This window comes from Fusarium oxysporum, chromosome 5 (genome assembly GCF_000149955.1).
Source record: "Fusarium oxysporum f. sp. lycopersici 4287 chromosome 5, whole genome shotgun sequence".
Lineage (NCBI taxonomy): Eukaryota > Fungi > Ascomycota > Sordariomycetes > Hypocreales > Nectriaceae > Fusarium > Fusarium oxysporum.
Window position 1 is genome coordinate 1,082,015 of NC_030990.1, and position 13,418 is coordinate 1,095,432.

The 13,418-nt window shown below is 48.8% G+C and overlaps 6 protein-coding genes across 8 annotated transcripts; 2 read left to right on the forward strand and 4 right to left on the reverse strand.

The window, feature by feature from the left end:
- Positions 1-98: 98 nt before the first annotated feature.
- Positions 99-1,999, reverse strand: FOXG_01481 (uncharacterized protein). Its single transcript, XM_018378328.1, has 4 exons — positions 1,914-1,999; positions 1,265-1,859; positions 1,039-1,208; positions 99-984 (listed from the first exon to the last, which is right to left on the reverse strand). The coding sequence occupies exons 2-4, from the start codon at positions 1,656-1,658 to the stop codon at positions 256-258; spliced, it is 1,293 nt and encodes a 430-aa protein (XP_018234233.1). The 5' UTR covers positions 1,659-1,859; positions 1,914-1,999; the 3' UTR covers positions 99-255.
- A 192-nt stretch (positions 2,000-2,191) lies between these two features.
- On the reverse strand, positions 2,192-4,682 carry FOXG_01482 (L-asparaginase). The gene is made up of 2 exons (XM_018378329.1): positions 4,000-4,682; positions 2,192-3,950 (listed from the first exon to the last, which is right to left on the reverse strand). The coding sequence occupies exons 1-2, from the start codon at positions 4,193-4,195 to the stop codon at positions 2,545-2,547; spliced, it is 1,602 nt and encodes a 533-aa protein (XP_018234234.1). The 5' UTR covers positions 4,196-4,682; the 3' UTR covers positions 2,192-2,544.
- A 778-nt stretch (positions 4,683-5,460) lies between these two features.
- On the forward strand, positions 5,461-9,084 carry FOXG_18110 (CMGC/CDK protein kinase). The gene is made up of 7 exons (XM_018398163.1): positions 5,461-5,509; positions 5,567-6,014; positions 6,093-6,174; positions 6,223-6,325; positions 6,377-6,773; positions 6,827-7,018; positions 7,071-9,084. Exons 2-7 carry the CDS (start codon positions 5,878-5,880, stop codon positions 7,762-7,764), a joined length of 1,605 nt encoding a protein of 534 aa, XP_018234235.1. The 5' UTR covers positions 5,461-5,509; positions 5,567-5,877; the 3' UTR covers positions 7,765-9,084.
- FOXG_01485 (uncharacterized protein) lies at positions 7,075-9,101 on the reverse strand (the record flags this gene model as incomplete). 2 transcript variants are annotated; one of them, XM_018378330.1, is made up of 3 exons in its annotated part: positions 8,529-9,101; positions 8,466-8,480; positions 7,075-8,418 (listed from the first exon to the last, which is right to left on the reverse strand). In XM_018378330.1, exons 1-3 carry the CDS (start codon positions 8,835-8,837, stop codon positions 8,140-8,142), a joined length of 603 nt encoding a protein of 200 aa, XP_018234236.1. In that variant the 5' UTR covers positions 8,838-9,101. The 2 variants fall into 2 exon arrangements, with proteins under 2 accessions (XP_018234236.1, XP_018234237.1); XM_018378331.1 differs by having other exon boundaries at positions 8,340-8,480; positions 8,529-9,060.
- Positions 9,102-9,229: 128 nt separating this feature from the next.
- On the forward strand, positions 9,230-13,125 carry FOXG_01486 (uncharacterized protein). 2 transcript variants are annotated; one of them, XM_018378333.1, is made up of 3 exons: positions 9,230-10,604; positions 10,786-11,371; positions 11,425-13,125. In XM_018378333.1, exons 1-3 carry the CDS (start codon positions 9,790-9,792, stop codon positions 11,467-11,469), a joined length of 1,446 nt encoding a protein of 481 aa, XP_018234239.1. In that variant the 5' UTR covers positions 9,230-9,789; the 3' UTR covers positions 11,470-13,125. The 2 variants fall into 2 exon arrangements, with proteins under 2 accessions (XP_018234239.1, XP_018234238.1); XM_018378332.1 differs by having other exon boundaries at positions 9,320-10,604; positions 10,786-13,125.
- Positions 11,781-13,090, reverse strand: FOXG_01487 (glycoprotein endopeptidase KAE1). The gene has a single exon (XM_018378334.1). It carries the CDS (start codon positions 12,873-12,875, stop codon positions 11,835-11,837), a length of 1,041 nt encoding a protein of 346 aa, XP_018234240.1. The 5' UTR covers positions 12,876-13,090; the 3' UTR covers positions 11,781-11,834.
- Positions 13,126-13,418: the final 293 nt, after the last annotated feature.

Here is a 13,418-nt window from a genome sequence, read left to right on the forward strand (position 1 = left end):
GTCGGTCTGCCGTATGATTCGGCCCCGCTCCGGGTCGTTATCAGATATCGATGACTTCAAGGGTATTTCACCAGCCAGGCAAGTATAAGTCAAGTAGGTAAATTAATAGTGAAGTGTAAATTGTAACTAAAAATGATTGTGCTATGAAGATATGCTATTCTCGATTTTGTATAGGCTCTAGAATATGCAAGTCTATAGTCTTGACTATGGCAATGTATGCGCATGCGTATGTACTAATATGCCCACTTCAGCTTTCTAAACTGGTGAATCTTGGGTCTTTTCGGTCTCTTCAACTTCCTTTGCTTTCTTCTCCCACGCTTCCAGTGGCGGGGGTTGGAATAGCTGGCCGTTCAAGCTCGCCTTGATAGTACCACACGCCACCATAATCCACAACAAACACTCGGCAACAGAGAATATTGTTCCCAGCACTTTGAAGAACTTCGAAGGAAGCTCCTGAGCAAGTGTCGTGGTCGCAACTGTGAACACTCCAAGAGGGAAAGTAAACGCCCACCAAGTAAGATTGAAGGTGACTTGGCGTCTGATGATGGTGGCGAGAGCAAAGAAGAGCCACACAACAGCGAATCCCCACAAGATGAGAGCAGTGAGAATACCAGTCAGGTAGAAGAATTGGCCCGCGATGGGAGCCTTGGGGATGAAATCGTTCCTGGCGAAGAGTTTGAGAGAGACTTGGCCGAGGAGTTGGATTGCTGCTGCTCCCATACCAAGAGGGCCGATAGCGATGAAAGATGCCACAGCAACTTGGCCGGGAAGAATATCATGAATCATGAGACGGTTGTAATACATGGCGAGAATGACGATAGCCATGGGTACGCTAGTTCCCCATAGAATATAGCTTGTAATGACGGTCCATATGGCGTGTTGGTCGTTAGGTAGAACATTGGCTACGATGGCCCCTGAGGTGGAGGCGACGATATCGGCAATGACGGGGAAGAGCCATGAAGGGTTTACTTGGTCAAGTGTGATCTCTATAGTGTAAGCAAGCTACCTCAAGAGTCTGGGAAGCTAGAGGTTACTTACGCCCTCTGTTCGCATGATACAGTGCGGTATGTAGAGACTACAAGCAGTAGCCATAACAACATCTATCCACCAAAGAGCCCATGCAAAATTGGCAGCCCAATCACCCCAGGCTGGAACACACACAAAGACTATCATATTGATAATTGTAGCGAAGCCAACCGGTATGGTCCCTTTAGACAATGTTAGCTTCAATTATGATTAAGTGGCCACATAACGAAATGCATACCTAGAAAAACAGCCTGCGCTGGATGTCGTAACGTTGAATACCATATCCCTTTGAAATACGTATATCTTACAATAGATATACAGCTAAACAAAGTAAATAGCACAATGTTTAGACAAAATATTATGCAGGAGACGTAGAATAGCCATCGGCCATGGTAGGGCAGGTTGTGGAGGAGAACAGACGTGATTCCAGTGCCCATCGTCACTGTGAACCACGACGGAGTAAAATTGACGACAATTCGACGCCATCCTCTTCGATTTTCTCGATATTTATCGTGCTTGAGTTCTTCTGGATTCGTTGGTGCCGCGGGAGCTGCTATGTCGGAACCTGGATAAGTGACCTCGCTAGAGTCTAGGTCTGGTAGATGATCTGAGGGCGTTGGTGTGGAACTCATAGTGAGATCAATTGAGCAAACAAACTAAAATGTCTTGACGACCAGTATAAGCCATTGAATAGAAGAAAGGTCACGTTTATTTAAATAGAGTGAAAAGTACTAGTAATGAATCAAAGTTAGAACACAACGTGACGTCGCGGAATCGGCACCTCGGCCAATGCCAATTTTCGACCCACGACTCGTCGTCATGTTTTTCTTCACCTACCAAGGTCAGTCAACTAACTAACTCATGCCATTGCCACGGAGTGGACGCACTCTCTTTATAGGATTCCCGCGGAGACGTTTGAACTCGTTTAATGCCTAGTCCACAACCGTGTGATGCTCAATTGGGGTTGTCTTTGCTGAGCATAACCTCTTTTTGAAGGACTGGGGTTGGTCGACCTATAGCGTGTCGTACCTGTTAGTCATAGGAATTCAAACGTCAGTTCATGGGTCCAAGGCGAAACATTCAGATGACTGCAGTGTTGCATTGGTCCTTTGGAACTTGAGACTATTATCGTATGGACGTAGAGTAAATAGTATGTTTTTGGTCCTTTTTATATAGTCTTCGGCAGTATTTGTCGTTGCATCGGAGAATTAGATGCCACCTCCGCAAACTGCAGCCTCTCTAACAACAGCCATTGTCGTACCAATTGAACTTCAATTATATCAGGAATTGTTCTCGTGGTTCAAGATCTCATCTTATTCCAGTCCAAGTCATCTCATTTTCTATATCCCGAAGCGCCTTGATCATACCCGTTCGCATAAGAACAACAATTGATAGCAGAACGTCGCTTATATCCATCACCCATTTTCCGTATCCTGGTCCGCTTCAAAAGTTCACCTAACCCCATAACAACAAAACGTAAACTTAAAGATAAAAGGACATGATATGATCTTTCATCGATCAGAAGCCATGTCCTCCAATGTGACTGTTGTACTTGGGTGTCACGTAACCAGGCATAGAATCCCTCTCCTCCACCGCCAGATGAGCACCAGCAATGCGCAGCAATTGTGCACAAGGCTCCTGGCCTGACTTGACAGCGACAAACAGAGGCGAGTGGTTGGCCTTGTTGCGCTCGTGGACGCTGGCGCCCCGCTGTAGCAGCTCAAGGAGGATCTCGGTTCTGCCGGCCACCGCTGCGAGATGCACCGCTGTGTTGCCTGCGTAGTCTGACTGCTTGAGAAGTTGAGCACCTTCACCTTGCAGTAATTCCTTGACGAGTCCCAATTCGCCATTCTCAATTGCGTATCCGAGTGCCGAGAATGCAGTCTCGCTTGGCGTAAGATGGGATGCGGCAAAGTCGAGTGAGCCGGAGGGGTGAGAGAAGCTCTGGTGGGCAATCTCTGTCATCTCGCCACGGAGCGACCGGGAGAGTTTCTCCTGAATTTCCTTGACAGAGAGGTTTGTTTGAGCGAGTAGATAGGAGACTTTGGTGAGCGCCGCCTCAGCAGTCAAGTCGAGCCCAAAGATGACACCAGCTCGGCCGAGAACAGTACCGGGAGCATAAACGGGAGAGACAAAGCCATTGACACATTGACTAACATTTACAACGACAATGCCACGCTCAACAGCCGCCTTGATGATCTGCGTGAGACGACCCTCAGCACCGCCAGGGATGTTACCCATGCCAAATGTCTCAAGAATAAGACCACGGATATCGGGCAAGTGAAGCACAGCGTCGATCATCTCAGGCTTGATACCAGGAAACACGCGCAAACAGGCAACATGAGTAGTGTCAAGACCCTTTGTGACGTGAAACTTGGCAATCGAGGTTGGTCGTAGAACAAGAGGCCAATTAACACTGATGCCGAGGCCATTGACCTTGGCGATGGGCTCGCAGTTGGGGCTGGCAAAAGCCTCGAACTCTGTTGCTGACACCTTTGCGCTGCGGTTTCCACGGTACAGACGGTGGTGGAAGAATAGGCAGACTTCAGGAATGGTGAATGTTCCGGCGATGATGAGGGATCCTAATAAGTTGTCGACACCGTCGGATTGAAGTGCAAAGATGGGCGCCTGAGAGCCAGTGAGGATCACGGGCTTGCCCAGGTTCTCCATCATGAAGGAGAGCGCAGAGGCCGTGTAAGCGAGAGAGTCTGTTCCATGAAGAATGACGAAACCGTCAAATAGATGATAATTCTCTTGAACACATGAGGCCATAGCATCCCAATCGTGGGCGGAGATAGAGCTGGAATCTAGCAGAGGACTGAACTCGATGATACCATAGCGGACATGGCGATTGTATGCTGTAGCAGGAGTGCGAAGACTATCAATCTGGATCTTCTCTCCATCACGAACAGCGGGGAGCGTATCTAATTATTTGTCAATGTGGTTCATTCAGAGCATTATTTTGTCTCATACCTGGATTTGAGAAGTCATTGAATGATGGGCGAGGAGCCATAGCATTCTCCAAGAAGTTGTCTGTTGGTTGAAGACCATCAGGGCCTTGCTGCATACAAATCGTTCCTCCTGTGCCGATGATAAGGACTCGAGACTCGGGGTAACTGGTCTCGGGAGCCTTCAAGGCAGGAGAGCCGTGAGAGCCTGTCTCACTCATTTTGAAAGTGTTAACAGTTGTATGGGAAGTGGTTGAGCCGATAGTCTTTCAATTGATATCAGTGATAGATAAGAGCTGATGTGAGGATGAGATAGCGACTCAGTCAGCGCATCAACGATTGGACTTTGAATAGAACGATTATTTCGAATAGAGATGAAGAAGAATAAATCACGATCAAGATGAGGAGAAGTGAAAATTTATCTACGGCACGCGCAACGTTAATAAGTAGGCAAACTAAACCTTGTGGACAAAGAAGCCATCAAGTGGATCCTCTCGAGGTTATGAAGGGGTAACAGAAACTCGATATCTCGCGGGGACTGGCGAGTAAGAGGCGATGATGTTTGGTGTATGCGATAGCCCACGGAGACTAAGTATTAAAGAGGAAAACTATTGGTGTGAAATCAAGGCCTGGAGTTGCACTGCTTGTTTGTCCTAAGCATTTTTGATACTGAATTGGTTAATGAGGGAAAATGGGATGTGGTATCTTTGATCTGGTGTTGATGATCAGTAAGAAGTGGCAGGTGATCAAGAGGATATTTTTACGGTGAACAGAGAGACTAGATTAATCCGGGCAGAGCAGATTGATATTTATCGAACATATATCCAAAAACTAAATACATAAGTGACCTCATTAATTATCCAGATATCCCATCTTTCACCCCAGAGATCAAGATCTCCAAGATGCGGGGAGAATGAATAATAATTACTGGCACTGGCCATTACTTACTGGACGTGCGTGGGTTGGGCTGCATTTTTCGACACATCTTCTACAGGCAAAGGCTAGAACAATGTGGATTCCCTTCTATTTTGATGCTTCACAGCACCAGGGAATAGAGCGACCTCCGATTACGGGGCCCTACAATAATAGGGACTTGAGACGTTGGGCTGACGGTGAATTCGATCAAGGATGGTAACTTTAATAAATTAATGACATTCTTAAGATCTTCATACGACCAGGGCTGCCAATAGATATGGTTAAACGAAACTTTCCGCGATATTCATGCTTTTTATGTTAACGTAGCGAGCTTTCACATGTCCAAATACCAAGTACAGGATGCTTCAGCCATAATATCAAGTAAACGGGTTCTCAAGGTCAAATCCAGCCATGGCTTCAGGTTGGTTGGTTATGTAATCAATCTCAATGGAATTTGTGGTCAATTCATGCACAGATACAAGTATGACGTACGCTCCAAGATCACAATCATTTTCTTGCTGCAAGACAATCGCAAAAAAAGTGAGAGGATCTCAAACAATGACGATCATGAACCCAGATGATAAAATGGATCCAACAAACGCAAACGCAAGGGTCTGCAGGTACGTACCCCCTTCTCTCGCCACTAAACTTCTTCTGGACATTCTGCCACGTTCTAGGCCTGACCGCCTTCGTGCGTCTCTCTAAACTCTCGTCTTGGCCTTATTGTAAAGTGCATTGACAATCAAGGACAATCAACCAACAAAACATCTATAATAGAAACCCCGCTCACTCTCCTTTTCAAAATACCAGCGCCGACTCTTCGACTCCTCCTTAGATATCAACCCAAAACCGCCAATCATTATTCAAACTTTTCCCGATGATTCACGATTAAGAGGCGATGCGAATCTTGTGAGAAGCCTCCCAGCCTCACTCACTCTTCTCGACGCGCGCATCGTCAACTCTTCGAGCAAACAACGACGCAGATAAGATGTCAGACTCGACGCCTGATGGCACTTCGCCTCGAACCTTTGCGCTCAACCACTTGAGACCAAAATCAAGTTTCAAGGGATGCTCCCGTATTTCCGACTATGAATTGTTGGGCAAGCTGGGAGAAGGAACCTTTGGGTACGAACCCCTTGGTCGGCGCATATGTCGTCGATCATCGCAACCGAGCCGCAATCGCATATACTAACGAGCATTCAGTGAGGTTCACCGCGCCCGCTTGCGCAAGACCGGCACACTTGTCGCCTTGAAAAAGATCATCATGCATCATGAAAAGGATGGCGTATGTCGACGCACCACCCCACCCAAGAACTACACTGACGATCACAAGTTTCCCATTACTGCCCTTCGCGAGATTAAGCTTCTCAAGCTCTTATCGCACAAGAACATCCTGAGGCTCGAGGACATGGCCATCGAGCACCCAACCAGACAGAGTGAGTGGACACGACTGCTCCTTGGTTGATTCAACTGACCAGCCCGTTCAGCCGATAAGCGCAAAAAGCCCATCGTATACATGGCCACTCCCTATATGGATCACGATCTTTCCGGTCTTCTCGATAACCCCTCGGTCCATTTCAAGGAGCCTCAAATCAAGTGCTACATGCTCCAACTGCTCGAAGGCCTGCGATATCTCCACGACAGCCGCATTCTGCACCGAGACATGAAAGCTGCCAACCTGCTCATCAACAACCAAGGTATCCTTCAGATTGCCGATTTCGGTCTCGCTCGACACTACGAAGGAGATGTTCCCAAGGCTGGTCAAGCCTACGGTCCAGGAAGGCGAGATTATACTGGTCTGGTGGTTACTCGATGGTACCGACCACCTGAGCTTTTGCTACAACTACGGCAATACACCCCCGCTATTGACGTTTGGGGAGTAGGGTAAGCGTGGATCTGAAATTCCCGATTCTTCTTGGTTCTAACAATCAATGCAGCTGTGTGTTAGGCGAGATGCTCTTCGGAAAGCCCATTCTGGCCGGCGAAAGTGACGCACATCAGCTTGACATGATCTGGGACTTGATGGGATCCCCTAATGAAGATAATATGCCCGGGTGGAAGCAATTGCCTGGGGCTGATCATCTGTCCCCACGGCCACGAACTGGCAACCTCCAGAACAGATTTAGAGAGTAAGTCTGCATGGGACAATCCTCAAGGTCCAGCCACTAATCTCGTCTTTAGGTACGGCTCAGGCGCAGTCTCGTTATTGAAAGAGCTTCTTAAGCTAGACTGGCGGACACGAATCAACGCAGTGGATGCCTTACAACACCCATGGTTCAAGATGGCGCCTCTACCGTTAGAGCCCCACGAGATCCCCGTTTATGAAGAAAGCCACGAGCTGGATAGAAGAAAGTTCCACGACCGCAAGGCTGCCTTGCCCCCTGCCCCCAAGGGTGGGACTGTAGGTATTGGCCCAGATGCGAAGGGCGCCACAGCGGGCTTCAACAGCAATGAGCCTTACGGAAATGGCCGTAATGGTGTGAACGGAGGCAGATACCGCAACGGACCAGATGAAAGGCGCCCCGCTTGGCAACGAGATCGAGGCGCCGGGTTACCGCCACGTCCACCTCCGAACGACGACGCGGACTATCGTGAGCGAGGACCCCCTCGTGGTAGAGGAGCACCTGGGCCAAGAGCCCCAGATGTCGACACGTACATACCCGCCTATAATCGGGATGACCCAGGTCGACGGAGGGACGACCGCCCTCCTCCACCACCCAGAGATGATCGTCGGCGCCGCAACAGCAGAGAAGACCGACGCTACGATAGAGACCGTGGCACCATCAGCCGCAGTAGGTCACCCAGGCATGATCGGTCAAGAGATCGAGACAGGCAAGACCGTGATAGGCCAGACCGTGATGCGTACCGGAGATAGGATCAAGCGTCAGCGATGCCGCCTCACGTGTACACAGGCCACAAACGGAACAAAGATCCAGTACCACCTCCAGGAGGGATGAGATTAGGACATGGATAGTACAGGCGTTTGAAGGCGAACAACCGAGACTAATCACATGTCGATTCAGGCATAGCAGGACATGGCGCAACGGATTGATACGACCCAAGTAAACAAGTAAGGAAGAAGAAGAATATCCTTGGAAAGGCTGAGTGTCTAGCATTATTACATGAGCGGCGCATGGTATCAGAGGATTTTAGCAGGTTGATCCTCTCATCTAAGAACATATATTATGGGATTATCCATAGCGTAGAAGTTTGCAGCTGAGCTTTAATGTACTATAGCGCTTATACACGATCAATACTCTGAATCATCATCCTCCTCGTGAATGGTCTGCGATAGTAAGCCACCAGCTGGTCGGCGCCTTTGACTGGAAGAGTCAAGCCATTGCCAGTCGAGCTCAGTGCCTGAAGATTGCGAATCTCGTCGACTGCTGGTTTCGAGCAGACTGCCCTTAGTAGTTGACCCCCCTGAGTCGATATCGTCACTCTGCATTCCTAGGTAGGACGTGATGATGGATGAGAATATGGCCAGGCCGATGCCAGCCAAGATGCCGACGCCAGCTGCAGCACCAAACTAGAAGTTGTTAGATTGAGATGAGTCCACGTGAGTGTTGGCCTTACAAAAGTATACAGCGGCTATAGGATGTTAGTTAAATCTCAACTGACTCTCATGTGGCAACATACCTCTAAGCTAGCCAGAAACGCCCATACAGAACGCACGCCAGCAAGTGTGTAAGAGAAGAGGTAAATAGCCGGTGCAAACACAACGAGAAGAATGTTGAGGACAAATGACAAGGGTATGAGAATTAGGCGGAAAGGAAAGCTGATTATAGTGAAAAGCCGTGAGAAGAACCCTGACCAGTTGAAGGAGAAGAGGAAGCTGAATACAGCGACAACGATGTCGAATGCGAGTATGAATGGAGAGACTGTGGGTGAGGCTTGCTCTGATGTTGCTGCCACGATTGTGGAAGTTGGGAGTGATGATTCGGACATTTTGGTTAGAAGAGGTTGTGGTGTTGATGGTGAGTTGGGTGAGGTTGTCTAGGGAGGGAGGATCACATCACTACAGATATGGAAGAGTGATAGGGGCTGAATGAGGCAGCTCAGTATAAGGACGTGTCTATACGATAGTATTCTTGGAAGTGTTATGTGTTAATTAATGAATGTGTTGTAGTAAGTCAAGGCATGTGATAAGTTAGAGCTCCCTTGAGCTGTTGTAGATTGTGGAGGTATAGGAAGCTCAAGCTTTATCGAGATGCAATCCATTGAGTGGTTGGCTTGAACAGCTCTCAGTGGATACCTCATCGCTTGTCTTCTGGTGTTAGTGATGGCCAGTTAGCGACTTACACAATGAGCTTTGTGATGCCCTGAATAGAAGTATCTAAAGACTGTCACCTATCAGACTCCCCGCCACGATTCAACATCCCACCCGTTCTCTTAGGTTCCCTTCACCCATTACCATCGTCAATCAATCTCTCAGGTCCATCTCCACCCCCGCGACCAACAAAGAACAAACTAAACGACACGACCGAAGCCACAACCCTTTCCACCAAACGAATCTAAGTCGACCATATTTTGGACACAAACATACAAACGAGCAAAAGCGCCGGTTTCATCACCGACACCAAAAATATTGCATCTGAATCATCATCACGCTACACCAGGACCCCGGATTTCGCACCAAGCCCTGCCGTGCCGCGTCAGGCTGTTTCTCGCTCGTCCTCCTCTTCTGGACCTCGACGTTCAATTGGCGCTGAGAGCGCACGTATACTATTTCCAACAATCGACGTAATCGACGAGATCTGCATCATCGAGTTTGACATGCCGTTTGTCATATTCCCGATAAGATACCGATAATCCGACCTTACCCCAACGCCATCATCACCGATATCACACCCTCAAGTCGCAGAGCACATCCCTTGGAAGGGAGTAGGAGGTAGTAAACATGGGTAACAACCCGTCTTCGTCCTCCAAACCGACCACGCCGACAACCTCGGCTCCTGGTTCGGCCCACGGTCATCATCATGGCCATGAATCTCCCCGACATCATCTCCGGAAAGATGCCCGCAATATCATCACCGGTCACGCGCATCGCTCTGCCGCGCCTCCAGAGCCTTCTATGGCGCAAGCCCAAGGCTCAACCGTCATCAATCGACCAAAGAGCTTGCCTCCTACTGCTGTCTCGTCTCTGAGCGGCTCTCCTCATAGCAACTTCGCCGCTGTTCACAAGACTGCTTCTTCATCGGATGCTAAGGGCATCGCTGAGAAACATGCAGCTGGAACTCCTGAGCCTAAGCCTGCCGAGAGCAAACCCGCCGAGTCTAAACCTCAGTACCGCGACGAACCTACCAAGCCTGTCGATGTGCCTATGGAGTCTTCTTCTCTTCGATCACACCAATCCGCTCACGTAAATGACACAGCTCTTATTCCCAATAGCAGCATCACGGATATGTATCTGACTCGACCCCCGCGCTTACCCCTCCCTATCGATGAGGAGGTTCACACCCCTGGATCACCTATTTTGGCACCAGAGTCAGATCTGTCGATACCTGATATTGAGCCTATTGACTCGGACACCATCACACGCAAGAGTTCTGCCCTCAGTGCTACTACAGTTGATGAAGAGGATGGTGAGGAGCTGCGGGTTGATAAGACGAGACCTGTCGTTCAGACCAAGCTGGAGTGGCTGAGCGGAGGTGACAAGGTTTATGTGACAGGTACCATCTTTCAATGGAATCGCAAGCAACGATTGCATCCCATGTAAGTGCCATGGTGTTATTTATCCTTCCTTCTCTGAGACATGGGTCGATCACTACGTCGTCTGTGTTTCTGTGGCTGCTCTGTGGTCTCAGATGACTGTCGCACACGATTCGTCCAGCCTGCGATAAGGATATGGCCCATATGGAGTCGAGATATAGTTGCTGACATATTACCTATCCAGCGAGGGTCGACCTGGTTGTTTCTCGACAACAGTCTATGTTCTTCCAGGTACACACCATGTCCGCTTCCTGGTGGACGGTATCATGCAGACATCTCCTGATCTGCCAACCACCGTCGACTTTGGCAACAACCTTGTCAACTATATCGAAGTGAGCCCCGACGATGCTCACAAGAAGCAAGTTCCTGCATCTCCTGCCGGCCCCCAAGCCGAGGCTCAAGTTGCCGCTGCTGCTCAGACAGTCTCACAAGCTCAGGAGAAAGCTTCGAAACCACCGCCCCAGCCAAAGGGCAAGCCCGTGCCCCCTCCAGAATCGTACCGAAGCCAAATTCCACAGTACCTAGTAGACTTTGATCAAGCCGAGGATTCGCAAGCATACCAGTATGCTGTCAATGCCATTGAGAGGCTACCAAATCCTCCTGCGCTACCAGGTTTCCTGAGCAAGCCTATCTTAAATGCGGCGACCGTTATGACAGATGACAACAGTGTGCTCAACATGCCGAACCATACGATTCTAAATCATCTTGCCACTAGCAGCATCAAGAACAACATTCTTGCTGTTTCAGCTACTACTCGATACAGAAATAAGGTATGTCTGCTATGCGAAGTGCCAAAAGAAAGGATGATGCTTACTCGATGCAGTATGTCACAACAATCGTCTACAAGCCCACATCCTCAGATGATTGATAAGACACGATGGACGAACATAATGATTGGGTCATGAGTCAGAACCCCTTATGCCTTGGGCCTGCTTTCAGACATGCGGGCTTGGGTTACGATGTGATGTTGAATGCTTGCTATGTATTAGAGGTCTGGGAGATAAACAAGGATTGGCTGTTTAGTATTCTTAGTTTTGATGGAGGAGCAGTGGTGACGAGTTACATAGTGATGGCGACATGAGCTGAGAATAACGAGGGATGTCAAGGATTCTTGACGCCATGATGAAGCTGATGCGAGAAAGCTTATGGATCAGCTTCAGCAAATACACATAAACATATCTGACTATTACAACTTCTTGTGATCTTGTTCATTTTTATTATTGGCGGAGAGGTTCAGTCTCTCCATTTGATAAAGACCTCATCAGTTCTGAATCTCTGTGTACATGTACTCTCCTCCAAAGACGTCCTAAACCCTGTCTCATAAGCCAACAAACCAGCGTGCGCAATCATGATTCCGTTATCGATGCAGAATCTCTCATCGGTAGCGTAAACCGATCCTCCTCGCTCCCTTGCCATATGTCCCATCATCTCCTGCAACCTCTCATTACATCCTACACCTCCCACAATGAGGACCTGCGACGACCCGACGTGAGCCATAGCCCGCTCTGTGATCTCCACCAACATCGCGAATACTGTCTCTTGTAGTGAGAAACATAAATCTTCTGGTGTGAAATCCGCGCCGGCCTTCATCTGTGCAGCGAGTGCATCCGCCGAAGCCAGAATTCCAGAGAACGAACAGTCCATGCCCTTGACTGCGTAGGGGATATCGAGGAGCTTGCTCCCCTTCTTGGCGAGTTGTTCGATGTTATATCCCGGCGCGGGATCGTTGCTGATTTCTAATGTGCGGGCGAACCGATCGAGACAGTTTCCAACTGCTATATCAAGTGTTTCGCCAAATATCCTGTATCGCTGCTCGGCATACGCAATTACCTGCGAATTACCACCCGAAACGTATAACACAACCGGGTTATCAGCACCAGTGATATATCTCCCCATCTCGATATGCCCCACGCAATGATTCACGCCAACAAGGGGTCTATCCCAGAGTAAACTCAATGCTCTAGCCGCAACAGCAACAGAGTTCAGCGGGGCGCCCATACCCGGGCCCTTCGTGTAGCAGATACAATCGACATCTTTGGGAGTGATTTTCGCTTCGGCGAGGGCTTCGCGTGCGAGACGGACAAAGTGGGCGCGGTGGTGGGCTGCTGTGTCTTTGGGGAGGAAGCCTGTTCCTGGAGGGGAGACGAAGGTGTCGCGGAGGTTGGAGAGGATTTTTGTCTCTGTGGGAGTGTGGAGAATGACACCTATGCCGAGCTTGTTGGCAGAGCCTTCGCAGCCGAGCGCAATGTAGGAGGATTTGTCTTTGAAGGCCATTTTGTATGTGAGGTTGAAGATGGGAAGTTTAAAGGTGGGGGTATCGAGATGATGGTGTTGATGCCACTGCCTAAGCTGGATGGACCTTGTCAACTTTACTATCAGGATTTTAAACAGAAATACAGGAGAACATAGAAACAGTATAATTATTATTAAAACTATATTTCAAAGAAACCGCAAACGTTGACTCAGTGGTGTCAAGAAAGCAATAAGTAGATGTCTAATCGATAGAGGGGCAGATCTGATCTCGGCCAGGCTTTGCTGAGAACAAGGGCAGGTTTGGAAAGCCCCTCGCTTAGTGCCCTGTATATCCATCCCACAGTGAGTGTCCCAACGGGCACCAGGCGTCATCACCAGCCACAATTTCTCTCGTTTCCGTAGCGGACGGGAGGGCTCCGATTTACAATTTTCAGGGTCCAGCTAAACCGTGAACAGCAACGGTACATAAAACTCCGTAACCAGGGCAGATCTTTTTCACTGTGACAGTGGTGATCAACAAAACAAAATATACAACTGTGTGAGAACTGAATCATGAAGAATGTA

What these genes read in the sequence shown, in the direction of transcription:
- FOXG_01481 (XM_018378328.1), bottom strand. Translation starts at nt 1,658, where the DNA reads ATGAGTTCCACACCAACGCCCTCAGATCATCTACCAGACCTAGACTCT. An exon ending in AGCGCAGGCTGTTTTTCTAG is followed by an intron (nt 1,209 to 1,264) that starts GTATGCATTTCG and finishes CATTGTCTAAAG; the next exon opens with GGACCATACCGGTTGGCTTC. An exon ending in GTATCATGCGAACAGAGGGC is followed by an intron (nt 985 to 1,038) that starts GTAAGTAACCTC and finishes TACACTATAGAG; the next exon opens with ATCACACTTGACCAAGTAAA.
- FOXG_01482 (XM_018378329.1), bottom strand. Translation starts at nt 4,195, where the DNA reads ATGAGTGAGACAGGCTCTCACGGCTCTCCTGCCTTGAAGGCTCCCGAG. An exon ending in CAATGACTTCTCAAATCCAG is followed by an intron (nt 3,951 to 3,999) that starts GTATGAGACAAA and finishes ACAAATAATTAG; the next exon opens with ATACGCTCCCCGCTGTTCGT.
- FOXG_18110 (XM_018398163.1), top strand. Translation starts at nt 5,878, where the DNA reads ATGTCAGACTCGACGCCTGATGGCACTTCGCCTCGAACCTTTGCGCTC. An exon ending in CTGGGAGAAGGAACCTTTGG is followed by an intron (nt 6,015 to 6,092) that starts GTACGAACCCCT and finishes ACGAGCATTCAG; the next exon opens with TGAGGTTCACCGCGCCCGCT. An exon ending in CTCCAGAACAGATTTAGAGA is followed by an intron (nt 7,019 to 7,070) that starts GTAAGTCTGCAT and finishes TCTCGTCTTTAG; the next exon opens with GTACGGCTCAGGCGCAGTCT.
- FOXG_01487 (XM_018378334.1), bottom strand. Translation starts at nt 12,875, where the DNA reads ATGGCCTTCAAAGACAAATCCTCCTACATTGCGCTCGGCTGCGAAGGC.
- FOXG_01486 (XM_018378332.1), top strand. Translation starts at nt 9,790, where the DNA reads ATGGGTAACAACCCGTCTTCGTCCTCCAAACCGACCACGCCGACAACC. An exon ending in AAGCAACGATTGCATCCCAT is followed by an intron (nt 10,605 to 10,785) that starts GTAAGTGCCATG and finishes TTACCTATCCAG; the next exon opens with CGAGGGTCGACCTGGTTGTT.